Here is a 27,998-nt window from a genome sequence, read left to right as displayed (position 1 = left end):
AAAACAAACAGTTGTGTACTGGATGGTAACTATAGTGTTGTCCTCTCTCAGATCGTGGACCTACTCCTTACTCACGGAGCAGACGTGAACTTGGCTGACAAGCAAAGCCGAACCCCTCTGATGATGGCTGCCTCAGAGGGTCACCTGGGCACTGTGGAGTTCCTACTGGCACAGGGTGAGGGTCAGGAGGAAGAAAACATCCACTCATGTCCTTGTCATTTACATTGTCTTTGACCTGCTGTCCTTTCATCCTTTGAATTATATAACTCTCAATTACTTTTTTTCATCATTACTTTGTTAAATACAATCACCAAAGCATTGATGGTACTTTATTTTACCAATTGACCTTTGACTCCCAATGCTGACCTCTAATCCCTGACCCCTCTGCCAGGTGCATCCCTACCTCTAATGGACAAGGAAGGGTTAACGGCTCTGAGCTGGGCATGTCTGAAGGGACACCTGCCAGTGGTGCGCTGTCTGGTGGAGAGGGGGGCTGCTACGGACCACGCTGATAAGAACGGACGCACGCCCCTCGACCTGGCTGCCTTCTACGGGGACTCGGAGGTGGTGAGTTTATAATTCTCCCCCGGGAACAGGCCCAGATCCCCGTCATTTGCGTGAGGAAAAGACAGAGGAAAAGAGGACGCAGATCGGGCTGCCTTTTGAGAATCTGTAGGCAAGCGTGTAAACTCCCACTGCCATCAAGTCTACTTGCCATCATTGGAAAATAAAATTGATGACCTACGATTACGATTATCCTACCAACGGGACATTAAGAACAGTAATATCTTATGTTTCATGAGTCGTGGCTGAACGACGACACGGATAATATAGAGCTGGAGGGATTTTCAATGCACCGGCAGCACAGAGAAGCTACGGCTGGTAAGACGAGGGGTGGAGGTGTGTGTCTTTTTGTCAATAACAGCTGGTGCGTGATGTCTAATATTAAAGAAGTCTCGCGGTATTGCTCGCCTGAGGTAGAGTACCTTATGATAAGCTGTAGATCACACAATCTACCAAGAGAGTTCTCAACTCTATTAAACGTAGCCGTCTATTTACCACCACAGACCGATGCTGGCACGAAGACTGCACTCAACCAACTCTAGGCCATAAGCAAACAAGAAAATGCTCACCCAGAAGCGGCACTCCTAGTGGCCTGGGACTATAATGCAGGCAAACTGAAATCAGTTTTACCAAATTTTTACCAGCATTTCACATGTGCAACCAGAGGAAAAAAACTTGACCACCTTTACTCCACACACAGAGACGCATACAAAGCTCTCCCTCACCCTCCATTTGGCAAATCTTACCATAAATCTATCCTCCTGATTCCTGCTTACAAGCAATGACTAAAGCAAGAAGTACCAGTGACTCGCTCAATACGGAAGTGGTCAGATGACGCGGATGCTAAGCTACAGGACTGTTTTGCTAGAACAGACGGAATATGTTCCGGGATTCATCCAATGGCATTGAGGAGTATATCACCTCAGTCATCGGCTTCATCAAAAAGTGCATCGACGACGTCGCTCCCACAGTGATCATACATACATATCCCAACCAGAAGCCATGGATTACAGGCAACATCCGCACCTAGCTAAAGGCTAGAGCTGCCTCTTTCAAGGAGCGGGACACTAATCCGGACACCTATAAGAAATCCCGCTATGCCCTCAGACGAACCATCAAACAAGCAAAGCGTCAATACAGGATTAAGATTGAATCCTACTACACTGGCTCTGATGCTCGTTGGATGTGGCAGGGCTTGAAAACTATCCAGATGTCCAGATGGATTACCAGGACGTGTACTCAATGCATGCGCGGACCAACTGGCAAGTGTCTTCACTGACATTTTCAACCTATTACTGAGTCTATAATGCCTACATATTTCAAGCAGACCACCATAGTCCCTTTGCACAAGGAAGTGAAGGTAACCTGCCTAAATTATTACTGCCCCATAGCACTCACGTCAGTAGCCATGAAGTGCTTTGAAAGGCTGGTCATGGCTCACATCAACAGCATCCTCCCGGATACCATAGACCCACTCCAATTCGCATACCGCCCCAACAGATCCACAGATGACGCAACCTCAATCGCACTCCACACTGCCCTTTCCCACCTGGACAAAAGGAGCACCTTTGTGAGAGTGCTGTTCATTGACTACACCTCAGCGTTCAACACCATAGTTCCCACAAAGCTCATCACTAAGCTAAGGACCCTGAGACTAAACACCTTCCTCTGCAACTGGATCCTGGACTTCCTGACGGGCTGCCCCCAGGTGGTAAGGGTAGGCAACAATACATCTGCCACGCTGATCCTCAAAACTGGGGTCCTTCAGAGGTGTGTACTTAGTCCCCTCCTGTACTCCCTGTTCACCAACGACTCCAACACCATCATTAAGTTTGCTGACGACAACAGTGGTAGGCCTGATCACCGACAATGATGAGACAGCCTATAGGGATGAGGTCAGAGAACTGGCAGTATGGTGCCAGAATAACAACCTCTCCCTCAATGTGAGCAAGACAAAGGAGCAGATTGTGGACTACAGAAAAAGGCGGGCCGAACAGGCCCCCATTAACATCAATGGGGGTGTAATGGAGCTGGTCGAGAGTTTCAAGTTCCTTGGTGTCCACATCACGAATGATCTATCATGGTTCAAACACACCTAGACAGTCATCAAGAGGGCACGACAACACCCTTTTCCCCTCAGGAGACTGAACAGATTTGGCATGGGTCCCCAGATCCTCAAAACATTCTACAGCTGCACCATAAAGCATCCTGACCAGTTGCATCACCGCCTGGTATGGCAACTGCTCGGCATCTGACTGTATGGTGCTACAGAGGGTAGTGCGTTCGGCCCAGTACATCACTGGGGCGAAGTTTCCTGCAATCCAGGACCTATATAATAGGCGGTGTCAGAGGAAAGCCCATACAATTGTCAGACACTCCAGTCACCCAAGTGATAGACTCTTTTCTCTGCTTCCGCACGGCAAGTGGTACCGGAGCACCAAATCTAGGACCAAAAGGCTCCTTAACAGCTTCTACCCCCAAGCCATAAGAATGCTGAACAATTAATAAAATGGCCACCGGACTATTACATTGACTCCCCATTTGTTTTGTACACTGCTGCTACTCGCTGTTTATTATCTATGCATAGTCACTTCACCCCTACCTACATGTACAAATTACCTCTAACCTGTACCCCCGAACACTGTCTTGGTACCGGTACCCCCTGTATACAGCCTCAGTATTGTTATGTTATTGTGTTACTTTTTGTAATTTTTTACTTTAGTTTATTTGTTAAATATTTTCTTAACTCTTCTTGAACTGCACTTTTGGTTAAGGGATTGTTAATAAGCATTTCACGGTAAGGTCTACACTTGTTTTATTCGGGCGCATGTGACAAATAAAGTTTGTTTTGATTTGGATGGACAACATTAGGAACAAAAGAGACACACTTGTATTGTAGGTCTTTTGTCTATCCCGATGTGTTCAAGTATGAGACGGCCTACAGGGAGGAGGTGAGGGCCCTCGGAGTGTGGTGTCAGGAAAACAACCTCACACTCAACGTCAACAAAACTAAGGAGATGATTGTGGACTTCAGGAAACAGCAGAGGGAACACCCCCCTATCCACATCGATGGATCAGTAGTGGAGAGGGTAGCAAGTTTTAAGTTCCTCGGCATACACATCACAGACAAACTGAATTGGTCCACTCACACAGACAGCATCGTGAAGAAGGCGCAGCAGCGCCTCTTCAACCTCAGGAGGCTGAAGAAATTCGGCTTGTCACCAAAAGCACTCACAAACTTCTACAGATGCACAATCGAGAGCATCCTGGCGGGCTGTATCACCGCCTGGTATGGCAACTGCACCGCCCTCAACCGTAAGGCTCTCCAGAGGGTAGTGAGGTCTGCACAACGCATCACCGGGGGCAAACTACCTGCCCTCCAGGACACCTACACCACCCGATGTCACAGGAAGGCCATAAAGATCATCAAGGACATCAACCACCCGAGCCACTGCCTGTTCACCCCGCTATCATCCAGAAGGCGAGGTCAGTACAGGTGCATCAAAGCTGGGACCGAGAGACTGAAAAACAGCTTCTATCTCAAGGCCATCAGACTGTTAAACAGCCACCACTAACACTGAGTGGCTGCTGCCAACACACTGACACTGACTCAACTCCAGCCACTTTAATAATGGGAATTGATGGGAAATGATGTAAATATATCACTAGCCACTTTAAACAATGCTACCTTATATAAATGTTACTTACCCTACATTATTCATCTCATACGCATACGTATATACTGTACTCTATATCATCGACGGTATCCTTATGTAATACATGTATCACTAGCCACTTTATACTATACTATGCCACTTTGTTTACATACTCATCTCATTGTACATACTGTACCCGATACCATCTACTGTATCTTGCCTATGCTGCTCTGTACCATCACTCATTCATATATCCTTATGTACATATTCTTTATCCCCTTACACTGTGTACAAGACAGTAGTTTTGGAATTGTTAGTTAGATTACTTGTTATTACTGCATTGTCGGAACTAGAAGCACAAGCATTTCGCTACACTCGCATTAACATCTGCTAACCATGTGTATGTGACAAATAAAATTTGATTTGATTTGATTTGATTTGTATAGTTATATTTGTGTATATTTTGCGAGCAGTAACTCTCCCAAATTGTAGTACCATCCTATGATTCTACTCTAATGAATATACTGTAATTTGAATCACTACATTTCTCCCTCCTCGCCCCTGTTCCATTCTTCTGCTGTCTGTCCTCTCAGGTCCAGTTTCTAGTGGACCAGGGGGCGATGATAGAGCATGTGGACTACAGTGGGATGCGTCCTCTGGACCGGGCCGTGGGCTGCAGGAACACCTCCGTGGTGGTTGCCCTGCTCAAGAAGGGAGCCAAGATAGGTATGGAGAATGGACTTAGTGTTAGACTGAAGGCCAATAGATTTTGGGCAGGGGCTGTCCCAAATTGCACCTGATTGGCCCTGGTCAAAGGTAGTGCACTATGTGGGGAATATGGTGCCATTTGAGACGCAAACAGGACTTGTATGTAGACAGTGAATGAAATACCTCTCCTGGAAAATAATCCATTTCTCTCCACAGTTCAACAGGATATTTTGACTGTTGACAGTTGTATTTATTATTTTACACTTGACTATCTGATATTGAGACACAATACAAAGACTATTCATGCATACAGTAGGATGACACAGAAATACAGAAATGCATCCTATTTCTTATATACTGTACTCGTCAAAAGTTTGGACACACATATTCATTCCAGGGTTTTTCTTTATTTTTACTATGTTCTACATTGTAGAATAATAGTGAAGACATCAAACTATGAAATAACACATATGGAATCATGTTGTAACCAAAAAAGTGTTAAACAAATCAAAATATATTTTGATTACTGCACCTCAGATTGCAGCCCAAATAAATGCTTCACAGAGTTCAAGTAACAGACACATCTCAACATCAACTGTTCAGAGGAGACTGTGTGAATCAGGCCTTCATGGTCGAATTTCTGCAAAGAAACCACTACTAAAGAACACCAATAAGAAGAAGAGACTTACTTGGGCCAAGAAACACGAGCAATGGACATTAGAGTGGTAGAAATCTGTCCTTTGGTCTGATGAGTCCAAATTTGAGATTTTTGGTTCCAACCGCCATGTCTTTGTGAGAAGCAGAGTAGGCGAACGGACGATCTCCAAATATGTGGTTCCCACCGTGAAGCATGGAGGAGGAGGTGTGATGGTGTGGGGTGCATTGCTGGTGACACTGTCTGTGATTTATTTAGAATTCGAAGCACACTTAACCAGCATGGCTTCCACAGCATTCTGCAGCAATACACCATCCCATCTGGTTTGCGCTTAGTGGGACTATCATTTGTTGTTCAACAGGACAATGACCCAACACACCTCCAGGCTGTGTAAGGGCTATTTGACCAAGAAGGAGAGTGATGGAGTGCTGCATCAGATGACCTGGCCTCCACAATCATCCGACCTCAACCCAAGTGAAATGGTTTGGGATGAGTTGGACCGCATAGTGAGGGAAAAGCAGCCAACTAGTGCTCAGCATATGTGGGAACTCCTTCAAGACTGTTGGAAAAGCATTCCAGGTTAAGCTGGTTGAAAGAATGCCAAGAGTGTGCAAAGATGTCATCAAGGCACAGGGTGGCTACTTTGAAGAATCTGAAATATAAAATACTTTTTTGGATACTACATGATTCCAAATGTGTTATGTCATAGTTTTGGTGTCTTCGCTATTATTCTACAATGTAGAAAATATTTAAAATAAAGAAAAACCCTTGAATGAGTGGGTGTGTCCAAACTTTTGACTGGTACTATAGTACTTTGACCAGAATTCTCTTTGGAGCTGAGCTAACAGCTAAACCCCCACTGCTACTGTATTGCCCCCCCCCCCCACCCCACCCCCCCACCCCACCCCGCTGCTGTACCGTACTGCAGCTTTTCTCTGTTCTCTCTGGCTAGTCACTCCTCAGGTCTTTATCTGTCTTTGTTGTTCTACTGTTACCGTGTATCCTGTATTCTTTCTCTTTCATGTTGTCTCTGTCTCTTCCTCTCTCTCAGCTCTCTGGTTCTTTCTTTTTTTCTTTCTTTATCTATAGTTCTTTCTTTCTATCTCTCTCTGCTCTCTCATTCTTTCTCTCTCGACAGGTGGTTAGCACTGGCAGTATGTTTTTTTTCTTCCTGTGTCTCTTTCTTTCTGCTGGGGCACTTACCCCCACTTCTCACTGCTGCTTTTTCTGTTCCTTCTCTCACACCTCATCTTCCACCACCTCCTTTTTCTCTTTCTGTTTTTTTCCACTTGTCCTCTCTCTCCCACGCACCTTTTTCTGTTTTTTCTCCTTTGATTACTCTGGCACGCTGCTCTCCGCCCCCCCCCCCCCCCTCCCCCAACACTCACTTCCTCCCTCGCTCATGACCTCTCCCTCCCCCTTGATCTCTCTGCGGTACCAGGATGTCAGACGCTGCCCAGTCGGCCCAGAGGTAATCCCAAGGCTGTCGACATCTCACCCCAGCAGGCATTTTGACAGCCCTATCTCTTTCTGTGTTGTTTGTGTCGTTATGGTCTAAGTGTCAGCAGGCCACTTAGACAGCAGGCTAAGTGTCAGCAAACCCCATACTGAGAAATAACACTCAGGTATTACTATTATCACTGAGGCCGGTTTTCAATCCTATTGTGGGTTATAGGCATTGCAACTTTTAAAGGCAATGTTCCCGCGTTCATGGAGATCCCATTCACTGTAAACACTGCATATGTTGGCTCAGTCATAATTTGGCTTTAAAAGCTACAATGCCTATAATCCGCAATCAGATTGAATCCCGTCCTAACTATTACTTGGACTGGTTTTATTTAGAGGTAGATGTTCACATTCCGGTTGGTTATCATATGACAGCATGCCCAGCCTCCAGCATACTACATTGTATCAAGGTGTTTTCTTATTTCCATCTCACAGATGCATGATGAACCCCTCCTATACCTTCACTTGGTAATGATCACCAGGGGAACTGCATGCGTCTGTAATGCCTTTTCTCCACTATCCACAGTTCAGATGATTCTACTGTGCATTGTTCATTCTTCTGAAACGTTCCTCAGTGTCAGCTAGGCCAGTCAGAAGTCCTGTTCCTACCTACTTCCTCTACCGTTGCCTCACCCTTGCCCTGGTCTGCAGAGCTCTCCTGTCTCCTGCTTGCCTAGTCTTTTCGTCATGCAAGAAACACACCAACCTTGTCCTCATCTCTCTAGTCTCTGTGTAAATGGGTTTCAAGTGTTGCTTTCTGCAGAGAGCTATCCTCGTTAGGTTAATTGTCTTGCGTCAGATAGCACGATGATTCCGCCTGCACTGACTGGCGGTTGAGGGACGAGCGTCGCGTAGGAGTGAAGCCACCTGATGTAAGACAATTAGATTGGGAGTGACTCAGTCTTTACCAGCCGCATCATTTTTGTATTTTGCAATCTTTCACATTTCTACCCTTTTGGCTGGGATATTGTCCCTACAGTGTACTCCTCTACCTAGAGCAATAGACTTTAGAAAGAGAATAGCTTCATTTTCTCTGCAGCGGACAGACGTCTGCCTATCTGTCATTCCTGCCATTTTGTTTGTTGTTCTTGTCAGTTGTTGTGTGTTTACTGTGACTCAAAAACAACTATTTTCTTTGTATCTTTCCCTGCTTCTCTCACTCCTTTCTTTCTCATCCTGTGTTCTTCAGGTCCAGCCACGTGGGCCATGGCTACCTCCAAACCCGACATCATGATCATCCTACTGAGCAAGCTGATTGAGGAGGGAGACGGCTTCTACAAAGTGAGATCAGGAGGCCCTATCCGAATCTGAGGAAGGACAGTCAACTATTGATGAAAGATATTAATACATACTGTATAAGAAAGAAAATATATCTATACATCAAAGAAATAAAATGTTATCATTATATATTTTATTACACTTTTACAGATGTTTTTATCCTCAAGTGCTATACAACTTGTTTTGTTTTAATGTTCAATAAGACCTATATGTCTGTCTTGTATGAATAACGTGTGTGTGTCGGTGTGTTCAAAAGAAAGGGAAAGTTAAGGAGGCAGCACAGCGCTATCAGTACGCCCTCAAAAAGTTCCCCCGTGAAGGCTTCAGTGAGGACCTCAAGACTTTCAGGGAGCTCAAAGTGTCCATCTTCCTCAATCTGTCCCGATGTCGGAGAAAAATGAACGTGAGTTGGCGGGCTCTGACCATGGATGCATCACAGATGGCACCCTTGTGCCCTACTTTTGACAAGAGCCCCATGGGTCATCTATAGTATATTATCTATATGTAATAGTGTAAAGTATGGTAAAAGTATAGGTGATAAGCATTATAGTACTGTACCTATAACATTACCTCTGTTTTACCCCAGTAATATTCTGGAAGTATCTGACTCATGGATCACTTGTTATTGCTCTCAGGACTTTGGGATGGCTGAGGAGTTTGCTACAAAGGCGCTTGAATTGAAACCAAAATCCTACGAAGCATACTATGCCAGAGCACGTGCCAAGCGTAGTAGCAGGTATTTATTTCCCCTGTACCTCCCTGATATCCATCTACTGTAGAATAGTTTACATACTCCGCTTCACCCTCTTATCTTCTTCAGCCTCTCATAAAACAGTTTTCCTTCTTTTTTGACCAATTCATTCAAATGTGTTCATTTTCACAGCAGTGTTTTAAAACCTTCCCTCATTTCCAACCCTGTCGTATCTTTCCTTCTTGTCTGGATTTGTAGACAGTTCCCTGAGGCCTTGGAGGACCTGAATGAAGCCATGAAGCAGAGCCCCAACCACTGTGAGATCCAGCGCCTCCTGCAGCGAGTAGAGGAGGAGTGTCGACAGCTCACCCAGGAGGAGGAGGATGCACAGAAGCTGGAGCCTCCCCCATCTCCTCCCCCATCGCCTCCCCCAGAGGAGGGAGAGGAGGAGGAGATGTCCCTGTCCTCCCTCCCCCTCCCCCTGGAGCTCCCCCCTCCCCCGGAGCCTCGTCTGGAGGACATGGAGCCGGTCCAGGATCTGTTTGAAGACGAGGACTATCTGGAGCAGGAGCTGGAGGCCATGTCTATGGGGAGTATGGGTTCTATGGGTCTGGCCCTCGAGAGGGAGCCCCGCTCCAACCCCTCCAGTCTGCCTGTCATCCAGAGCCCACCTCTCTCTCCGACCAACCACCACCACCCCTACCATCACCAGGACCAGACCTACCTGTCAGGGGGCTCCCCCATGGGTCAGGCTTACGACTATGGCCACCCCAGCCCCACCTCCATGTCCTCCCCCGGCAGCCAGAACTACCAGCCACCGTCGCCCCCCTCCCTCTCCCCCACGCACCACAACTCCCACTATCGACACAGCCCTCCACAGACCTCCCCGGTCCACCAGACCACCTACCACTTCAGCCCCCCGCCCATGGGAGGCAATGGAGGAGTGGGGCAGGGGATGGACCACGGATACCAGAGTCCCCCGCTCTCCCCCCTGCGTCGGGGTGGGGTACAGAGCCAGTACAGAGCCAGCCCCCCGGTGGAGAGTGTGTGTCTGTACAGGTCTCAGTCAGGCTCTCCGGTGCGCTACCAGCAGGAGCAGCCTCCCCTGTCCAAGATGAGCAGCCAGAGGTCCTTCCAGCTGAGCTCACAGCCCTCCCTGCACCACCAGGCCTCCCTGCACCACCAGGCCTCCCAGCACCATGACACCCTCCAGACACACCAGCACCACCAGGCCCAACTGCACCACCAGGTCTCCCAACAGCACCACCAGGCCCAGCTACACCACCAGGTCTCCCTGCACCACCAGGACTCCCTGCACCACCAGAGCCTGCGTCTCCAGCCCTCCATGGCCCAGATTGTTCGCACCAACCAGCCCAGCAACGCATACGGCCAGATGGGCCACCCCATGCGCTACCAGGGGGGCTCCATGGACGTGCCGATGGAGAGCCAGAGCCGGTTGATGTACCAGCCCTCCCTGGATGGTCGCTCCATGCCCCAGTCCAGCCTCTCAGCTGGGGCCCTCTGTCAGCATGGGGGCCGAGGAGGGGTCATAGAGGGCCTGATGAAGGACGAGCTAACCCAGCGCCCCTCCTCTGCCTACCGTGCCAGCAGTGGGGGGGGACAAGGGGGCCAGCTCCAGGGGGGTGTCCGCTATAGCCAGACTCCCCAGATTAGCCGCAGCCAGTCGGCCGCCTACTACCCTGTCGCCAAGCACGAGCTGGAGCGTCAGAACAGTGCCATGCCTCAGTGCCAGCTGGGATCGCCAGAGATCGGCCACATGGTGAGGCGGCCCATCAGTGCCACTACCCCGGAGATCAAACCGCACATGTCCACTCCGCGGCCCCTCATCCACTCCCAGAGCGTGGGCCTCCGCTTCTCCCCGTCCAGCAACAACATCTCCACGGGGGGCTCCAGCTGTAATCTAGCCCCAGGCTTCAGGCCTTCCTCTTCCATCCAGGGGATGGAAATCCCGCTGCAGGTGGCCTACGAGGGCTACGAGGGGTACGAGCACTCCTGTAACGATGACATCTCCCCAATCTCGCCGGCCCAGGGAGGTGGTGGGGGGCTGTACCAGGGCGAGGGCACCCGCTCACGGACCACTCCCTTCATGGGCATCATAGACAAGACGGCGCGGACTCACCAGACTCAGTACCTGCAGCAGCCCTCGTCCCAGCGGCCCTGGGCCATGACCTCCATGGACTCTGGCATCAGCCCCACGTCGCCTGGCCAGCTGATCCAGCAGGGCTCGTCCTACAGCCCCCCGACCTCGCTGGGGAACATCGCCTACTACAACAAGACTAACAACGCCCAGAACGGACAACTCCTGGAGGAGGACTACTACCCCCAGCAGCAGCAGTCCTCCCTGGGCAAGCTCGCCAACGGTGGCTCCCGGGGCGGAGGAGGGGACATCCTGGAGAGGGTGAGCCAGGTGCCCACCTATCCAGACGTGAAAGTGGCCAGGACTCTGCCCGTAGCTCAGGCCTACCAGGACAACATGTACCGACAGCTCTCCCGTGATATCTCCCGTGACTCTAGGCAGGGCCCCACCTCCCCCATCAAACCAAAGAGACCTTTTGTGGAGTCGAATGTGTGAATGTCCACGGCCGAACTGGGCGTGTGAGTGGGAAGGGAGGAAAGTGGGAGGGGGGAAGTTGAGTTGGGCTGGAGACCTTGTCTGACATTGATGAGCACATAATAAAAAGACAGAGTACAGCCCCACTCACACAGAAAGCAGTGTCTACAATAGGCACACACAGGCGGTAGAGGTCTAGTCATACAGTACATAGATACTAAATACGTGAGAGATTGTACTATTTTGTTGTTAAACTTCAACTCTGCACACATTGAAATAGAAAAATATGACATTGAAAGGTGATGACAGGGCCAGTGCTGATCACACCCAGGGTCAGAGGCCCTAACACTTTTATAGGGGGGGTGGCACAACTTCCTCCCCAAAACCTTTGGGGAGGTCTTGTGTGGGGTGGTGAGAGTAAAATTGGGGGCCCTTACCTTACTGTACCTGTGGACTCTAACCATCTACCATGTTTTATCCTTAAAATACAAAGTGTGCTCTTATTCAAGGTTGCTAGACTCCGTAATACAATACTAATATGTTCAATACTGTAAATGGAAATTACAACTTGACAGTGCTTAGAGAAAAAATATATAATATTTATTATTAAGCTATATAATGTATATACGTATAAAAGCATTTGGATTGTATTATTTCTGTTTTGCCCTGTTGTTAGCCTTTCGTCCTACTAGTCATGCAACGGCAGGTTTTGAAGATTTATGCTGCACTCATGACATGTCGGCCAGGGAAACTCTGATATTTCAGACTTGGAAACTCATTGTAGAAAAATTATACAATGAGTTTCCAACTTGGAAAGTATCAGAATCATCCAAGATGAAGCTCTACACATATAACTTATGATAATTTCAACTCTGAAATAGGAAGTTCCGACAAGCACATTAACGCCCACAACTACGGCAGGGGAGGGACATTTACAAACTTTCAATTATTCAATGTCAAATGTTATTTTCGTATTTTCGAAATATTGGGCTTGTTATGTTATATTTGTGGTATTTTCACTCAACCCTACCACATAACTTTGCCTTTCATTTGAAGTTCAATTGTTACTGCCATGGCCTTCTACAAACATCCTCTAGAGAATAGTTCAACCAATAAATTACTCCTAATAATTACGCTGCGTTGTACTCGTTGAATGTTATTCGTCTTTCTTCCAACTAGGATAACTTTGCAGTGTTTTAAAGGGGTATAAGAGGTTTAGTTTTGTGAAATATATTTATTTTTTCATTGTGCATAGGTCATTGTCATTGGTTTGAGGACAGAGAAAGTCATACAAATACCAAAGTTTGGAGATGTCCCCCTTCTGAAGTTCATGGTAATAGGAGTATATATAAAAAAAACATAAATCATATACAGAATATAATAATGTGAGGGATATTTGAAGTTTTCTTTGCAATTAAAAACTATTGAACGCAGACACACAAACCGTCTTGGTACTGGTACCCCGTGTATATAGCCATGTTATTGTTACTCATTGGGTATTTATTCCTTGTGTTATAATTGTTCTATCATTTATCTTTCTGCATTGTCGGGAAAGGCCCGTAAGTAAGCATTTCACTGTTAGTCTACACCTGTCGTTTACAAAGCATGTGACAAATAAAATTTGATTTGAAACCACTGTTAAAGACATTTTTCTTTTGTATCTGCATCATATTTGCTTTTCTTTCTTTTTTTTACTGAGTTTTCATTCATAAATGTCTGCACTAAATGCCTGTAAAGTTCTTAACTAAGGGTGCACTTTATGTATTTTAATGACTTTATTTTAGTTGTGATTGTTATTGAATTTGGATGAATGGAGGTCAGGTCAGGTGGAACTTCTTCTGACCAGTGATAATGGATTATTACTGATGACTCATCGTCATAGGAACTCTGATCTACAAAGTAATGAATGACAACATGAAGAATAAATATGTGTATATCCCCTTCAACCCAATCCCAGATCCATTCATAGACAGACAGGTCTTGAACACAAATGGCTTGTTTTAAAAAAAAATCCGTACCACAAGTGGAAATGTTTCTATTTTGCAGTTTCCTTATAGCTACTGTTCAATTCAATTATAGTGTGTGTGTGTAACCTATTGACTGACAAGGCCAATCAAATGGCCCCAAATCCAGTGACTAAGCGCTTAACTTCAGTGTCAAGGGAAAGTCCTGGAGAGAAAAATGTAAAGGTTGTATTCATGACTAACGTATTTTTATACTTGCCATGTGAGAGTATAAAAACAATTGGTGTGTGAAAGTACTTCAGTCAGATTGAATGCTCAGTCAGTTGCCACTGCTTAATGGACAGCTTCCATTTGGGTCTTGTCTGCCATTCAAATGGTTCCCAACCCACAGTATAGCTCATTTGGACAAATTTAAGACCCTACTGTATGTAAGAGGAATTGTACTATTCTTTCAAAAAAGGACTTTGACAGACTTTGTTTTTCAACTTTTTATGTAAATGAGTTGGTTGTAAATATTCAGATGCATGTTTGATTATTTCGCCAATCATGATCTCAAACAGAAACACATATAGTGTCCTGAATCTGGCCTGTGTTATACATTCGCGATTTGGGATCAGAGTAATGAATCCTTTTCCTTTCCCTCCAACCAGACACAACGCAAAACTCTGAAGAATTCTATTTGTATTATTTTATTGTATTTGCTTGCTGAGCAGAGTTATTTTGTCTGTAAATGTGAGCTTTAAGAGCGCTGTGATAAGTTGAATTAAAAATAATTTAAAAAAAAATGTTTTTATCTCATGATAACTGATTGTAATCTGTACAGTCAAACCTATGTATTGAAGAATAAGATTTATAAATGGTTACCAACTGAAAAACATCCTGCATGCATGTCATTTATTTGCTTTGATCTTTCAGGTGAATGATATGAATAGCTGCTTATGTAGCATACAGTAATCCTTACATTTTCATTTGATTTCTTTAACATTACATGCCAAGCATAACATCAACTCCCGCCTGAGGGAACAGCACACTAGCCTACTTGATTATAACAGAGTCATTAATTGATTAGGTTTAACCAGAATGTGGCACCATTTACCTTCACTTACAGATCATTTGTCAATCAAATTGTAACTAAACAAAATGAGATATTGCATACATATGTGAAGGAGAAGGATACACTGCTGGGTACATATCTAAGAAGGAAGAAGGCTACACTGCTAATTACATAGCTTGAAATAACAGACACATAGTAGAAGCTGAGACAAAATAACACCAAAAACATTTGGCCCACAGTTGAAGTCGGAAGTTTACATACACTTAGGTTGGAGTCATTAAAACTCATTTTTCAACCACTCCACAAATGTCTTGTTAAAAAACGATAGTTTTGGCAAGACGGTTAGGACATCTACTTTGTGCATGACAAGTCATTTTCCCAACAATTGTTTACATACAGATTATTTCACTTCACTGTAATTCACTGTATCACAATTCCAGTGGGTCAGAAGTTTACATACACTAAGTTGACTGTGCCTTTAAACAGCTTGGAAAATTCCAGAAAATTATGTCATGGCTTTAGAAAATTCAGATAGGCTAATTGACATAATTTGAGTCAATTGGAGGTGTACCTGTGGATGTATTTCAAGGCCTACCTTCAAACTCAGTGCCTCTTTGCTTGACATCATGGGGAAATCAAAATAAATCAGCCAAGACCTCAGAAAAAAACATTGTAGACCTCCACAAGGAGGTTCATCCTTGGGAGCAATTTCCAAACGCCTGAAGGTACCACGTTCATCTGTACAAACAATAGTACGCAAGTATAAACACCATGGGACCACGCAGCCGTCATACCGCTCAGGAAGGAGATGCGTTCTGTCTCCTAGAGATGAACGTACTTTGGTGCGAAAGGTGCCAATCAATCACAGAGCAACAGCAAAGGACCTTGTGAAGATGCTGGAGAAAACAGGGACAAACGTATCTATATCCACAGTAAAACGAGTCCTATATCGACATAACCTGAATGGCCGCTCAGCAAGGAAGAAGCCACTGCTCCAAAACCACCATAAAAAAGCCAGACTACGGTTTGCAACTGCACATGGGGACAAAGATCGTACTTTTTGGAGAAATGTCCTCTGGTCTGATGAAACAAAAATAGAACCGTTTGGCCATAATGACCATCGTTATGTTTGGAGGAAAAAAGGGGGAGGCTTGCAAGCCGAAGAACACCATCCCAACTGTGAAGCACGGGGGTGGCAGCGTCATGTTGAGGGGGTGCTTTGCTGTAGGAGGGACTGGTGCACTTCACAAAATGTATGGCATCAATCCTATAGAAAATGTATGGGCAGAACTGAAAAAGCATGTGTGAGCAAGGAGGCCTACAAACCTGACTCAGTTACACCAGCTCTGTCAGGAGGAATGGGCCAAAATTCACCCAACTTATTGTGGGAAGCTTGTGGAAGGCTACCCGAAACATTTGACCCAATTTAAAGGCAATGCTACCAAATACTAATTGAGTGTATGTAAACTTCTGACCCACTGGGAATGTGATGAAAGAAATAAAAGCTGAAATAAATAATTCTCTCTACTATTATTCTGACATTTCACATTCTTAAAATAAAGTGGTGATCCTAACTGACCTAAAACAGGGAATTTTTTACTAGGATTAAATGTCAGGAATTGTGGAAAAACTGAGTTTAAATGTATTTGGTTACGGTATATGTAAACTTCCAACTTCAACTGTATATCCTGCAAATGGGCATGATACAATCTTCAATCATCAGCAGAAAAATTGCCATTCAGAATTTGTCTGACAACTTCCTTAGAAGTCAACACCCATATTGCCATCAATTTCCCCATTTATACAGGAGTGTGTATGAAAAGAAAAGTACCTAAAGAAACTTTTCTCTCAGTGTCCAGAGTTGAACTTCCGAGGAATGTGTCATTTTAATCATTTTTATTTTTGTGTGTAAGGAGGTGTACAAAGCCAGGTACATAGATCATGACCACCTGGGGCACGATGGTAAACTTGATAAAGAAGAGGAAGTAGAAGAGGGGCTGTGGTTGGATTGGTAGAGGCAGTCGATGGACATGGTAGAGAGCCATGGAGCAGAGGGCCAGACACAGGGCACGTGGAGCACAGGGGAGAGTGTACCCACCTGGCTTCCAGTACTGGGCCAGCCCCAGGCCCAGGATAGCACCACAGTCCCGTGTTAGTGAGGAAAACGGGGCTGTGTCCAGCCGAATCCACTCTGAATGGGAGCACCACTTCTTAGCCAACGCAATGGACCTTGGAAATGTTAAACATTATATTAAATGCAATTAGAACTATAGTTGTTATGAGGCAAGCTGCTTTTAAAATAGACAATCACATTCCACATTTTCTTTATGATATGGGAAAACATTGAGTAGACTAGACTCACCAGGACAAGTCGAAGCCCAGCCATGTCAGTCCTGAGTGGATTAGGAGAGCACTAAGGAGTAGCCCAATGCTGGAACTCACAAAAAACACCAGAGGGCGACCTTCTGGAACCTGACGGCTCAGAACTACCCCAAGAATGAAGCCTGAAGAAAAGAGTTGGGGACACTCACTTCAGAATGAAGATGATGTTCTAGAATTCTAGAATATTCTAACAAAACTTTGTTAACCTTAGATACAGTAGGTTATACACACCAAGTACCGTATTGCACATACATAACTCCCACTACAAAAAAACAAATGATTACATCCCCCTGAATAAAGATCCACAAGACAGTACAGGTAGATTCTGACCTGTCAAAGAGCCAGCTATGACCTGATGGGGGAAGTGTGCCAGGATAAAGATGCGAGAGAAGCCAACTGCCACTAACCCCAGCAGATACAGCACATACGGAACCGCTGATAGCAACATGCTGAAATAGATTGGGGGGTTAAAAACAAATATGGACAATGAAAATGTTTATTAAATAACCATGTCAAACATGCTCACACAGATTTTGCAATACAGATAAAAATGATAAAAAATGATTGCATTTAAAATACAAATAGAAAATATATTTGACTAATGGTCAGACCTGCGTGTGTAGGAGTAGAGAAGAGAACCCAGGGATGAGGCCATCACCCACCACACTGCTGCTGTTACCATTGCATGACCAGATGGACTGCCTGAGAGATGGAGAGGAATAACACCACTGGTCAAATACTGTGGTATTACATTATTACCAATGGTTATAAGTTCACAGTCAGTTTGTCTGGTCAAGTAAATGATGTGCCCAATATTCGGATGATTTGTTGCTGTAAATGTATGAGAATTACAAGCTTTTGGAATAATGTATTAAATCTCACTAACCTGGGCCTGTTTCACAAGTTGAGGCAAACTGTTGGAGTTTGGGAGGGTTTTTCTCAAATAAACGGGATTCTCCAATCCACCAGAATGGCCTCTCGCCAAAGAGCATCCTGCATTGGAATTAAAATTCAAAATTCAGAATGTACACCACAGAAGGTCAAAATATGTTTGACTTTATACTTACAGCCTCCAACTCGTTAAGGTTCCGACGTTTGTTTTACCGTCGGACCGATAATAGAAAAGGACATGCCACGAATCCAAACGTGTTGCATAAAATATCAGAGATGTATTTGTAAAATGCTCACCATAAATAAATGTTTATGCGTTAAAGAATGTAAGTGAAACATTGGATTTTTTTAAATAATGACTTTAGATCAGAATAGTTGATTTTCTTAAGAGTTTATCAAGCATTCATCGGACAGTAGAGCTATAGGGCCGAGAGTTCCGGTAAGTTAATTGAACATTTTTAAAAGCATAATAGACCAAATAGACGTTACTCTTACCATTTGAACACTAGATTAAGCCACTCCGAAATAGCAGCCACCCAGACAACAGCAAATCCAGTCCGTCGGTTGAGAAAGTAAGTCAAGGGGAACACGAGAAGGAAGGCAGCTTTGGGATCCCCAATGTGAGTGGCAATCAACCAAAGTTTGTCTTGGCTCTTCGTTATTTGCTGAAGTGCTTCAGCAATCCAAATACCTTGGGTGTGTATGGCCTCCATAATTAAAGTGAATACACAATATCAAGGATCCAAATAAGATGATATTGTGACGATATTCTGGTTGATGGCGTGATAGTCGGGACATAAATATTTTGCAGCAGAAGCATTTCTGAATCTTGACAACAGGGGGAGGAATGGGACAAACTTTGCAGGTGCATGTTGATGTTCTGATGGTAGGCATCGAACTGTTGGAATGGTAACTGCATGGAACTGTTCCATCGGTATCAGTCAATGCCTCCCAATCAGAGAGAGAGTGCCTCTTCTTTTTTAATTTTTTATTTTTTACTTTAGAGAGGAAACCCTATAATATACTATTCTTGGTAAAAAATCATAATGTAATGCTAAAATACCAGCTACGGTGGAATTAATGACAATCGTGAGATGGGACGTAATTACGTAATTTGCCACGCCCCGATGTCGTCCAAGTGACGAGATCACGTACTAATCTGACGTACGACTGGCGCTCCGGTTTCCTGGCGGAGAAGATGGCGGCTCCTGGACCGGGGGAGTATTTTAGCGTCGGAAGCCATGTCTCTTGTCTCACTTGCTTGGGCCAGCGTCTGCAAGGAGAGGTGGTGGCCTTCGACTACCAGTCCAAGATGTTGACTTTGAGTATCCTTTCTCAATTTTAGGATGCCATTGTATCATTGGCCTGTTTGCCTGCAAGGGCATGTGTCAAATAGTGATCCGCGCAGGCGTAATTAGTAGTACCGTAGCTTTGTACCCCATGAAAAATTGTAATACCATTCATTAAGATTGTCTGAGTCGTACGCTCCTGCATCCGTATTACATTTGGTTAATGTTGATGTTTTGTTTGCTCTGAGTGCTTAGCTATTTTTACATGTGCTGTGATCCATGGTAGAACTGCTGATCCTCGACTAGGATCACTATTTGGCAGAATCCAGTATGGCATGGCATCATGGCAGATTCACTAACTGTAAATGGTATAATTCATATTGGCTAGCGTGACAGTCTTCCTAGATAGTTAACTTAGCTAGCAAACTGACCATCGCAGAGGCTTTTTTAAACAGACCACCTGACTGATTGCATACATATCAATAAAAAAATGACAACACTGAATTTCATTGCACCTCTATGCTAACTAGCAGCTAGGTAGCTCATGCTAGCTTTAGATAGCCAACATATTACGGGACCATTTGGCGCTGTCTTTATGTTTGATATTTGTAAGTGTCAGTCATCAAATCTAACTATCACGGCATGATTGATTGTCAAAGTTAGTGACGTTACATATTCTGACAGAAACGGCATAACGCTAGCTAATTTACAAGCTAATCATGTTGGCCGGCTATGGCTTTTCAATACACCTTGGCCCAAGTAGCTAGCTGAAAAACCTATGGATATTTCTCTTCTCAATCCACACTCCTCAGGGTGGGCGTGGGGACCACCTTGCATGGGCTCCAGTGACAGGTTGTCACATGCGTGCTTCTATTGCTAGCCATTCAACTATATTTCTTTCTGCTAGCTATATCAGTCCACTGAGACTGGATCTGTAATTTAGCACCCGCAGAGCATTTTAATTGAGTAGGAGAGAACCGGTTGGTGTCAAATAGTGGCAGACCAGAAGGACCCCATCAGGAACAAAGCAAGTAAAAAATGTAACCACAGTTGCAATTCATTCCTTTTGGTTAAAGCCATTGTTGTAGTATGTGATTGAATGTTTTGTGGATGAAGAGCTGAATAGAATAGCATCTGTGTTTTGTTTAGATGTCATGATTGAAGTGACCAGTCCGCACCGCTGATGAGGGATGTCCAGCATCTTGCCATGTTTCCTGGCAATTTTTTACAAGCTATCCAGAGGTGTAGATATACCTTCAGGAGAATGTGTGTATTGTCAGTATTTAGGCCTAGACGTTCAATACTAAGCTAGGCCCTATGTTGTGGAAGGACACACCATCTCTGCATTTAGGGCCTTATGTTGTGCATTCTTTTATTCTGTTCCATTCATGCCTCAACCTTCTTTAGGATGCTTGCTGTCATTCATTGCCATGCTACAACTTGTGTATGTGGATCCAGGCTACTACAGGTGGCAGCATTGCCCTTGGTTGTCATTTCAGCTGACTGACAGTACTGCCACTGACTGATAGGCCTGCCCCAACCTTACCTCAGTGTCTTACTACAGCCGCTGGTGGAGTGCCATACGTCTGGCAAGTGATGATGTTGTCTGATATATTTTACATTTTAATAGGGATAATAGACCATCATATTTCAATGTTAAAGATTCTAATGCTGCTGATGGTGATGTCATACTTGCGCAGTCAAATACCTGTAGAGGAGTAGAAGGCACTCAACCAACATGAGATGAGGTGCAACCAAAAAAATCATAAGAGCATTTGGAAGGAATAGGCATGACTCTCACGTGAGCGACATGCCTATTCCTTCCAAATGCTCAGTTGTGCAATTTTCATTTTACACTTACATTTGAGTCATTTAGCAGACAATCTTACCCAGAGCAACATAGCTATCTAAAGATGAATGCACTATGTGAGACAACCACATTTTCCCTCAAAGTAGCTATCAGCAAAGTCAGAGCTAGTAAGAAACAAGTTAAGTGCGAGTGTTAGTTCCAGAAATGTTTTATTTTTTATGCACACCTACTCTGCCCAAAACAATTAACTTAAAATGTCATGACATCTGTATGTGCCTGCCCATTATAATTTATACTTGCTCAGGTAGTTTTATAGCAGTATATGGATGTATGCAGTCTGGAACTTTGATATAATGTGGTGTTTTTGTATAGACCAAGAATGTGAACTCTATATTTATCCATGTCTTGAGATTCTTTGAATGTCACTGATGCTCTAGTCTAGTACACCAACTGTCATGTGTGCATGTTACTACCTTTACAGTTTGTTTACCTTGACTTGAGTTCCTCCCAGAATGTGCTCCCTCCAGTGGGAAGCCAAACCTCAACGACGTCATCCTGATCAATTTAGCCTATGTTTCTGAAGTGGATATAATAAATGACCGCACTGAAACTCTTCCTCCTCTAGCATCACTGAATGTTAGCAAGGTAGGCCCTCATCTGCTGTCATCTGCTTTTTTTTTTTACATTCTTCCCCACTAATCAAGGACTGATTTAGACCTGGGATACCAGGTTGATGCAATTCATTATCAGGTAGAACAGAACAGTTTTTGTAGTCTGCTAAATGACTATTTGTGTAGCCTATGCTTCAGTCTTAAAGTGCTTATGATTAGCCTATTTGTATGGAAAACTAAATATTAACAGGCCCAGTGTGGGTTTACTTATGATGATGACATGAGATATATTTGTCACCCGTCTCAAATAACCACCCATCTGTGTCAGTCATTGTTAAATCTTCCTTGTCAACTTTCCCATCTCACAAGCATTTCGCTACACTTGCATTAACATCTGCTAACCATGTGTATGCGACCAATAAAATATGATTTGATGTTTCTGGTCAAGGTTGTCAATTGTGTTTTCAATTGAGGGCGAGAGTTGCGTTTCAGGCCTACTCTCTTCAAATGCTCTTATAGTTTGTGGTTGCACCTCAACGCACATTGGTTGAGTGCCTTTTACTCCGGATCCCCTCCTAACTTTCTCCTCTCTGCCATCTTCCTCCCAGCTTGCCAATCGGGCACGGTCAGAGAAGGAGGACAAGCTGTCCCAAGCCTATGCAATCAGTGCTGGGGTTTCTGCGGAGGGCCAGCTGCTATTCCAGACTATTCACAAAACGTAAGTGCCTTTTTACATTTTTATTCAATGAACTTGATTAGTTCCTGAGGGGCAGAGAATCAGTGGTTGGAATAGGATATGATTAAGAATTACTGGCTAACTAATATGGGCAGTTGATTTGAGGACCAAATTGAAATAGCAGGGGAAAAATAGTTTATTGTTCCATTTTCCTCATTGTCCATGGAAATGGGCCTACTGAATCGTCTTTTTTCAGTCATACTGGCTACGTTTAGGCAGGTGCCGTTTGAGGTCTTGACCTGATTTGGCTCTTAAGCTTAATTTAAATTGTCAAGAAGCGGGAACAACAATCTAATCCGACACCTCAGTTTTTCCCCACAATGCAGATGCAGAATTTATACCGGTGTGATTGGTCAACCATAAATAAATACAATTATTACAATTGAGATTTCATGCTTTATTTAGAAACATCAGAATAGAACACCTTGTTTCAATAGACTTGATTCCTCAGCTCAAGGTCAGGGACTGTTTTACCAGTTAAATGTTTCCAGATGTTAATCTAATGATGTGTACTGTGTTCTGCAGCATCAAAGACTGTAAATGGCAGGAGAAGAACATACTGGTCATGGACGATGTTGTAATTTCGCCACCATACCAGGCTGATAACTGCAAAGGCAAAGAGGGAAGCGCTTTAAGTCATGTACGCAAAATAGTGAGTATCACCTACCTACTACATCTGTCATTGTTGTGGAATTATGATAGTTTAAATGTAATTTGCTTTTTTATTTCTTACAAATAACTTTTGATACAATGGCATATAGAATTGGATTATGCATCAAGTGTTCTTCTTCTGTTGTTCCTCTGTAGGTTGAGAAACATTTTAGAGACGTGGAAAGGCAGAAGTCCATGCAACGTTCACAAGCACAGCAAACACAGAAGGACACCACTTTATCTTCTTGAGTCGGCACAGGGCAGCGTGGGTCCGGCCAGCCAGGGTAGGCAACACGGCGGTGGACAGGAAGGCTGCACGGCTGGCAGTGTGTCCCCACTGCCGGACAAGGTTGGCATTCCTAGCCCTCGGTGTCAGAGACCAGGAAGATACAGCGCTGAGGGGCCCTGGTATTCCAGAAGATCAAACCATTTATGAAAAAGACAACAAAAAAATAAAGAGGAAAAGAGTTAATCTTAAATTAGACTTTATAAATAATTTAAAACATAAACCATGAAGCAACCATAGTTTCCTTTAACTAACTTCATCATCGTCTCACTCATCCCCCCCATCCATTCATCGTCCTTCCCATCCACCCTCAATTTCATTTCTTCAGAAAGAGAAAATAGAGCAGTCAGAAAGGCTTGTTAGCTTTATTTTCTGTCATTTCCTTTTTGCTGTATCCATGTTCTACAATTGTCTGTTTTCTGTATTTTAAACAAAATGTGACTTGAAATGCCACACTTTAAAAATACATTTTCTAAAATAAAAGTAACAAAAATTCTGACTAATACTGTAATTTCAATCGCTGTTTGCGAGGCAAGGAAACGTAATTTATTTTCTGTTGGTAGGACTTTAATTTTTGCTATGACTTTGTATATATGGAACATTGTAGAATATCACAAATTGTCTCTGCAAAAGAATGGTCACTCAATAGTGCAGTAGGCCTAGCCTCGTGAAACCAGACTGACCACTGCGCTCACGTTTAATTTCACGTGGAGTGAAACCGGATGTGAGCTATCACGAGATCGGTCTGGTTTCACAAGGCTGCAGTAGGCTACCGTTTAATCATGACTGTATTCAATGTGCATGGTCATACCTGGCAAGCCACCCATTATACACCAACTAAAACATGTTGGTGGCTTTGGTGGCATATAAGTAAAATTATCTATCACATAAATTGTTCAATCATTCCCATTTGCTATAATTTGACAACACTGCAATTAGAATTTCTCTAGTTATTTTCTCTATTTTGGAATAGATTTGAATAGAGAACTGTCCTCACAGAATCCCTTGATTACCTGGATATTCAATTAATTATTCAAATTGGTAAAGGATTATTGTTTCTCACACGCTGCCCGGTAGTCAAATATTACACGCTGCTGTGCTGGCTGCTTCAGAGAACTCCGAACGGACGATGAACAAAATAAGTGAAGGGAGGCCAAGTTGTCATTCAAATGGACTGTAATTTTGGTGTCTGTGATGGTAAGGTAGGAAGTGAGAATCTGCAGGTAATGTCATTACATTCCACTGGGTACCTGCTGGTCTAATCTGAAGTCTAATAGTGGAGAAGACCGATTCACGGACTGTGGTGGAGATACGATTGGACTAGGGTACCTTAATTTTCCAGGAATTCCTGTTGAGGTAAGAATAACTCTTTATATTGTATATTTTGATTGCAAAATGTTGATATAGATTTACAGGACTAAGTACTTGTTAATGAATCTATATAAACTTTTTTGTTGGCTAATTACCGATGTACAAAAGTGCTAATCTCATCAATGTTCTGGAAGTCATGGGTTTTATATTGTGGAAAACATTCCTATTTTGGGGATCCACCCAAAATTGACCATATCTGACATTGCTGCCTGATGTTCAATCTAATCAGGAATGTTCAATGTTCACCAACGGCATCAACTGAACTGTACATATGACAATTTTTTCCCCATAACTACTACAGAGTGTGTATTTTTCCCATTAGAAAAACAGAATCAACAGCATCTTAGACCAACAACATCTTGGGGGATCCAGGTTGTGAATATCACTTGTAAACAGTGACTGATACATCCTCCAGATTCATAAATGAGACCTCTACATGTACGACACAGCTTATCCACTATACTAGACCTGGGTGACGATCACTATGTCCGGGGCCATCAAGATAGTTAGTGCTATCCAGATAACTTGGGACGTCCCTAACCTAATCCTAACATTAACCCATACCTAAACTTAACCCTTACCTTAATGTCAGTTGGGACATCAGAGTCCGTTTTAGACTTAATTTTTAAGGTGTCCCCACTAATGCCTGTGCTACGAAGCCTCATACCTGGTGGACTGTAAGTCTTGTGCCTTCACCCACATCCCTGACGGTGTGGCTCCTGGACCTGAGTAGTAAAAAGCTGACTGAGCTACAGAGTGACTCCTTCACTGGGATCTGGTAGCTTCGCATCCTCCTGACCTCACAGGATGATCTGCAGACTTTAATCAAATTGTATTTGTCACAAATACAATCGAATACAACCGTGAAATGCTTACTTATAAGCCCTTAATCAACAATGCAGTTTTAAGAAAAGAGAAGAAAAAAAAGTGTTGAAGTATTTAGTAAAACAAACTGAAATAAAAAAAAATGTATCCAGATGCTACACTCCCAGTGGCCGGTGATTTTAATGCAGGAAAACTGAATCCGTTTCACCTCATTTCTACCTGCATGTCACGTGTGCAACTAAAAAATCTCCATTATTGGTTAAGGGCTTGTAAGTAAGCATTTAATGTTAAGGTCTTCACCTGTTGTATTTGGCGCATGTGACAAATACAATTTGATTTGTTGTCTCAAGTTTTGAGGGAGTGTGAAATTGGCATGCTGACTGCAGGAATGTCCACGCTGTTGCCAAATAATTGCATGTTCATTTCTCTACCATAAGCAGCCTCCAACGTAGTTCTAGAGAATTTGGCAGTACGTCCAACCAGCCTCACAACCGCGGACCACGTGTAACCATGCCAGCACAGGACCTCCACATCCGGCGTATTCACCTGCGGGATCGCAGCCACCCGGACAGCACATATCATAAGGATATGTACACAATTCCTGAAAGCTGAAAATGTCCCAGTTCTTCCATGGCCTGCATGCTCACCAGACATGTCATCCATTGAGCATGTTTGGGATGCTCTTGATCAACATGTGTTCCAGTTCTCGCCAATATCCAGCAACTTCACACAGCCATTGAAGAGGAGTGAGACAATATTCCACAGGCCACGATCAACAGTCTGACAAACTCTATGCGAAGGAGATATCGCGCTGTATGAGGCAAATGGTGGTCACACCAGATACTGACTGGTTTTTGGATCCAAGCCCCTACTTAAAAAAAAAAGTATGTGTGACCAACGTGAGTCATTCTTTACCTTTTTGGATTATTTGTTACTGTTTTATAACATTTTGTCTTATATATTTTCACTTTGTCATATTGTTACCTTTTGTTGAATAATTTCTCATACAGCATATCATTAAGAATCTTTATTTTCCAGGCCCTATCATCCCTTTCTTTCTTGGAGAGGTTGGACCTGAGCTACAACCAGCTTCGGTGGCTCCTGCCTTGCTTCTCCCACAGCCTGTCCTCTCTTCTGGAGCTCTGCCTAGACCAAAACAGCTGGACGTTCTGGGCCTGGAGAAGTTTGAGAACCTCAGGAAACTGCACCTCAGCCACAACCACCTCCTGGATGATGGCACTCGGGGCTCTGAGGGACCTGTCCTGCCTCCGCCACCTCAACCTCCAGGTTGATATTTCATGTCATCTTGTTTGTCTTCAGTTCAGAATATGTGCAATTTGATTACTGTGTTGTCTTGAAACAATAAAAAATGAAATATTGAAAAAATATATAACCTGCAGGGGAACCAGGTCGCTGTCCCGAAAGAGGGTTTGCTGATCAGGCAGCAAGGTCTAGCGGTACTGCCAGTGTGTGCTATTAAAACCTGTTATGTGTATATTTTGGCCATTTAGGAAAATCTCTTATAATATATGCCATTTAGCAGACGCTTTTATCCAAGACTTAATCATGTGTGCATACGTATAGCTGATAAATAAAAATCAATGTTACGTATGGGTGATCCCAGGAATCGAACCCACTATCCTTGGCATTACAAGCACCAAGCTCTACCAACTGAGCTTCAAATGACCTTATCCAGCTAAAACAAAATCATTAAAATAAATTATCTAAAGGGAAACTTCACCGCTAGACACTTTGGAGTGTTTTTCTAGTCTCCCTATTATTAATTATAGTGATGCGAGGGTGTTTCAGACAGGCCCTGGAAAAGTTCAACCAATTGGCTATTTGATTGAGCCTGCTATCTGATCTAAAAATGAATGGTGTCATATTTTAGAGCAATTATTGTGTTTCGCTGATTGCACGATCACTTCACGCTAACAGCGAGTAGATATGGTTGGAAAAAAGAGAGTCTATATACAGTGTGTGCAAATGGCATGAGGTAAGGCAATAAATAGGCCATAGTAGCAAAAATAATGACAATTTAGCAGATTAACACTGGAGTGATAGATGAGCAGATGTTGGTGTGTAAGTAGTGATACTGGTGTGCAAAAGAGCAGCAAAGTAAATAAAAACAATATGGGGATAAGGTAAGTAGATTGGGTGGGCTATTCACAGATGGACTATGTACAGCTGCAGCGATCGGTTAGCTGCTCATATGATGTTTAAAGTTAGTGAGGGAAATGTAAGTCTTCAGCTTCAGCGATTTTTGAAAGTCTACACATTGTAGTAATCAGATTTACATCAAAATGTTGCAAATCTTATGTGATTAAACATGAAACTATTTGTGAGAAGATAACATTTAATTTTAAACTTATGCTCAATCAGTAACCCCACCCACCAGAGCACAGACATTGGCTAGAAGGATGAAACACGCCCCTTCTCCTCCCCAGTACAAAAGCTCCATTAACGATCATTAATATTTCGTTCCAGAAATCTGAGGA

At 43.7% G+C, this 27,998-nt stretch overlaps 3 protein-coding genes across 11 annotated transcripts in view; 2 read left to right on the top strand and 1 right to left on the bottom strand.

The window, feature by feature from the left end:
• Positions 1-14,471, top strand: part of tanc2b (tetratricopeptide repeat, ankyrin repeat and coiled-coil containing 2b) — a 220,374-nt gene extending 205,903 nt beyond the window's left edge. For 7 of the 9 annotated variants that reach the window (XM_021576268.2, XM_021576266.2, XM_021576270.2 and 4 more), the window contains 8 exons: positions 52-175; positions 392-567; positions 4,814-4,946; positions 7,025-7,054; positions 8,279-8,370; positions 8,624-8,770; positions 9,003-9,103; positions 9,317-14,471. In XM_021576268.2, coding sequence (XP_021431943.1) covers positions 52-175; positions 392-567; positions 4,814-4,946; positions 7,025-7,054; positions 8,279-8,370; positions 8,624-8,770; positions 9,003-9,103; positions 9,317-11,651 — 3,138 coding nt within the window. In that variant the 3' untranslated portion in view covers positions 11,652-14,471. The remainder of the gene's footprint in view (positions 1-51; positions 176-391; positions 568-4,813; positions 4,947-7,024; positions 7,055-8,278; positions 8,371-8,623; positions 8,771-9,002; positions 9,104-9,316) is intronic. The other 2 variants (XM_021576269.2, XM_021576267.2) reach the window with 1 other exon arrangement.
• A 2,058-nt stretch (positions 14,472-16,529) lies between these two features.
• g6pc3 (glucose 6 phosphatase, catalytic, 3) lies at positions 16,530-18,832 on the bottom strand. Its single transcript, XM_021576263.2, has 6 exons — positions 18,417-18,832; positions 17,917-18,023; positions 17,642-17,732; positions 17,361-17,479; positions 17,011-17,152; positions 16,530-16,877 (listed from the first exon to the last, which is right to left on the bottom strand). The coding sequence occupies exons 1-6, from the start codon at positions 18,632-18,634 to the stop codon at positions 16,535-16,537; spliced, it is 1,020 nt and encodes a 339-aa protein (XP_021431938.1). The 5' UTR covers positions 18,635-18,832; the 3' UTR covers positions 16,530-16,534.
• Positions 18,833-18,977: 145 nt separating this feature from the next.
• Positions 18,978-23,807, top strand: lsm12b (LSM12 homolog b). Its single transcript, XM_021576264.2, has 5 exons — positions 18,978-19,246; positions 21,532-21,665; positions 22,240-22,349; positions 22,893-23,019; positions 23,175-23,807. The coding sequence occupies exons 1-5, from the start codon at positions 19,120-19,122 to the stop codon at positions 23,265-23,267; spliced, it is 591 nt and encodes a 196-aa protein (XP_021431939.1). The 5' UTR covers positions 18,978-19,119; the 3' UTR covers positions 23,268-23,807.
• The last annotated feature ends 4,191 nt before the right edge of the window (positions 23,808-27,998 follow it).

This window comes from Oncorhynchus mykiss, chromosome 20, assembly GCF_013265735.2.
Source record: "Oncorhynchus mykiss isolate Arlee chromosome 20, USDA_OmykA_1.1, whole genome shotgun sequence".
Classification (NCBI taxonomy): domain Eukaryota; kingdom Metazoa; phylum Chordata; class Actinopteri; order Salmoniformes; family Salmonidae; genus Oncorhynchus; species Oncorhynchus mykiss.
This window is presented reverse-complemented; position numbering and strand designations above follow the sequence as displayed.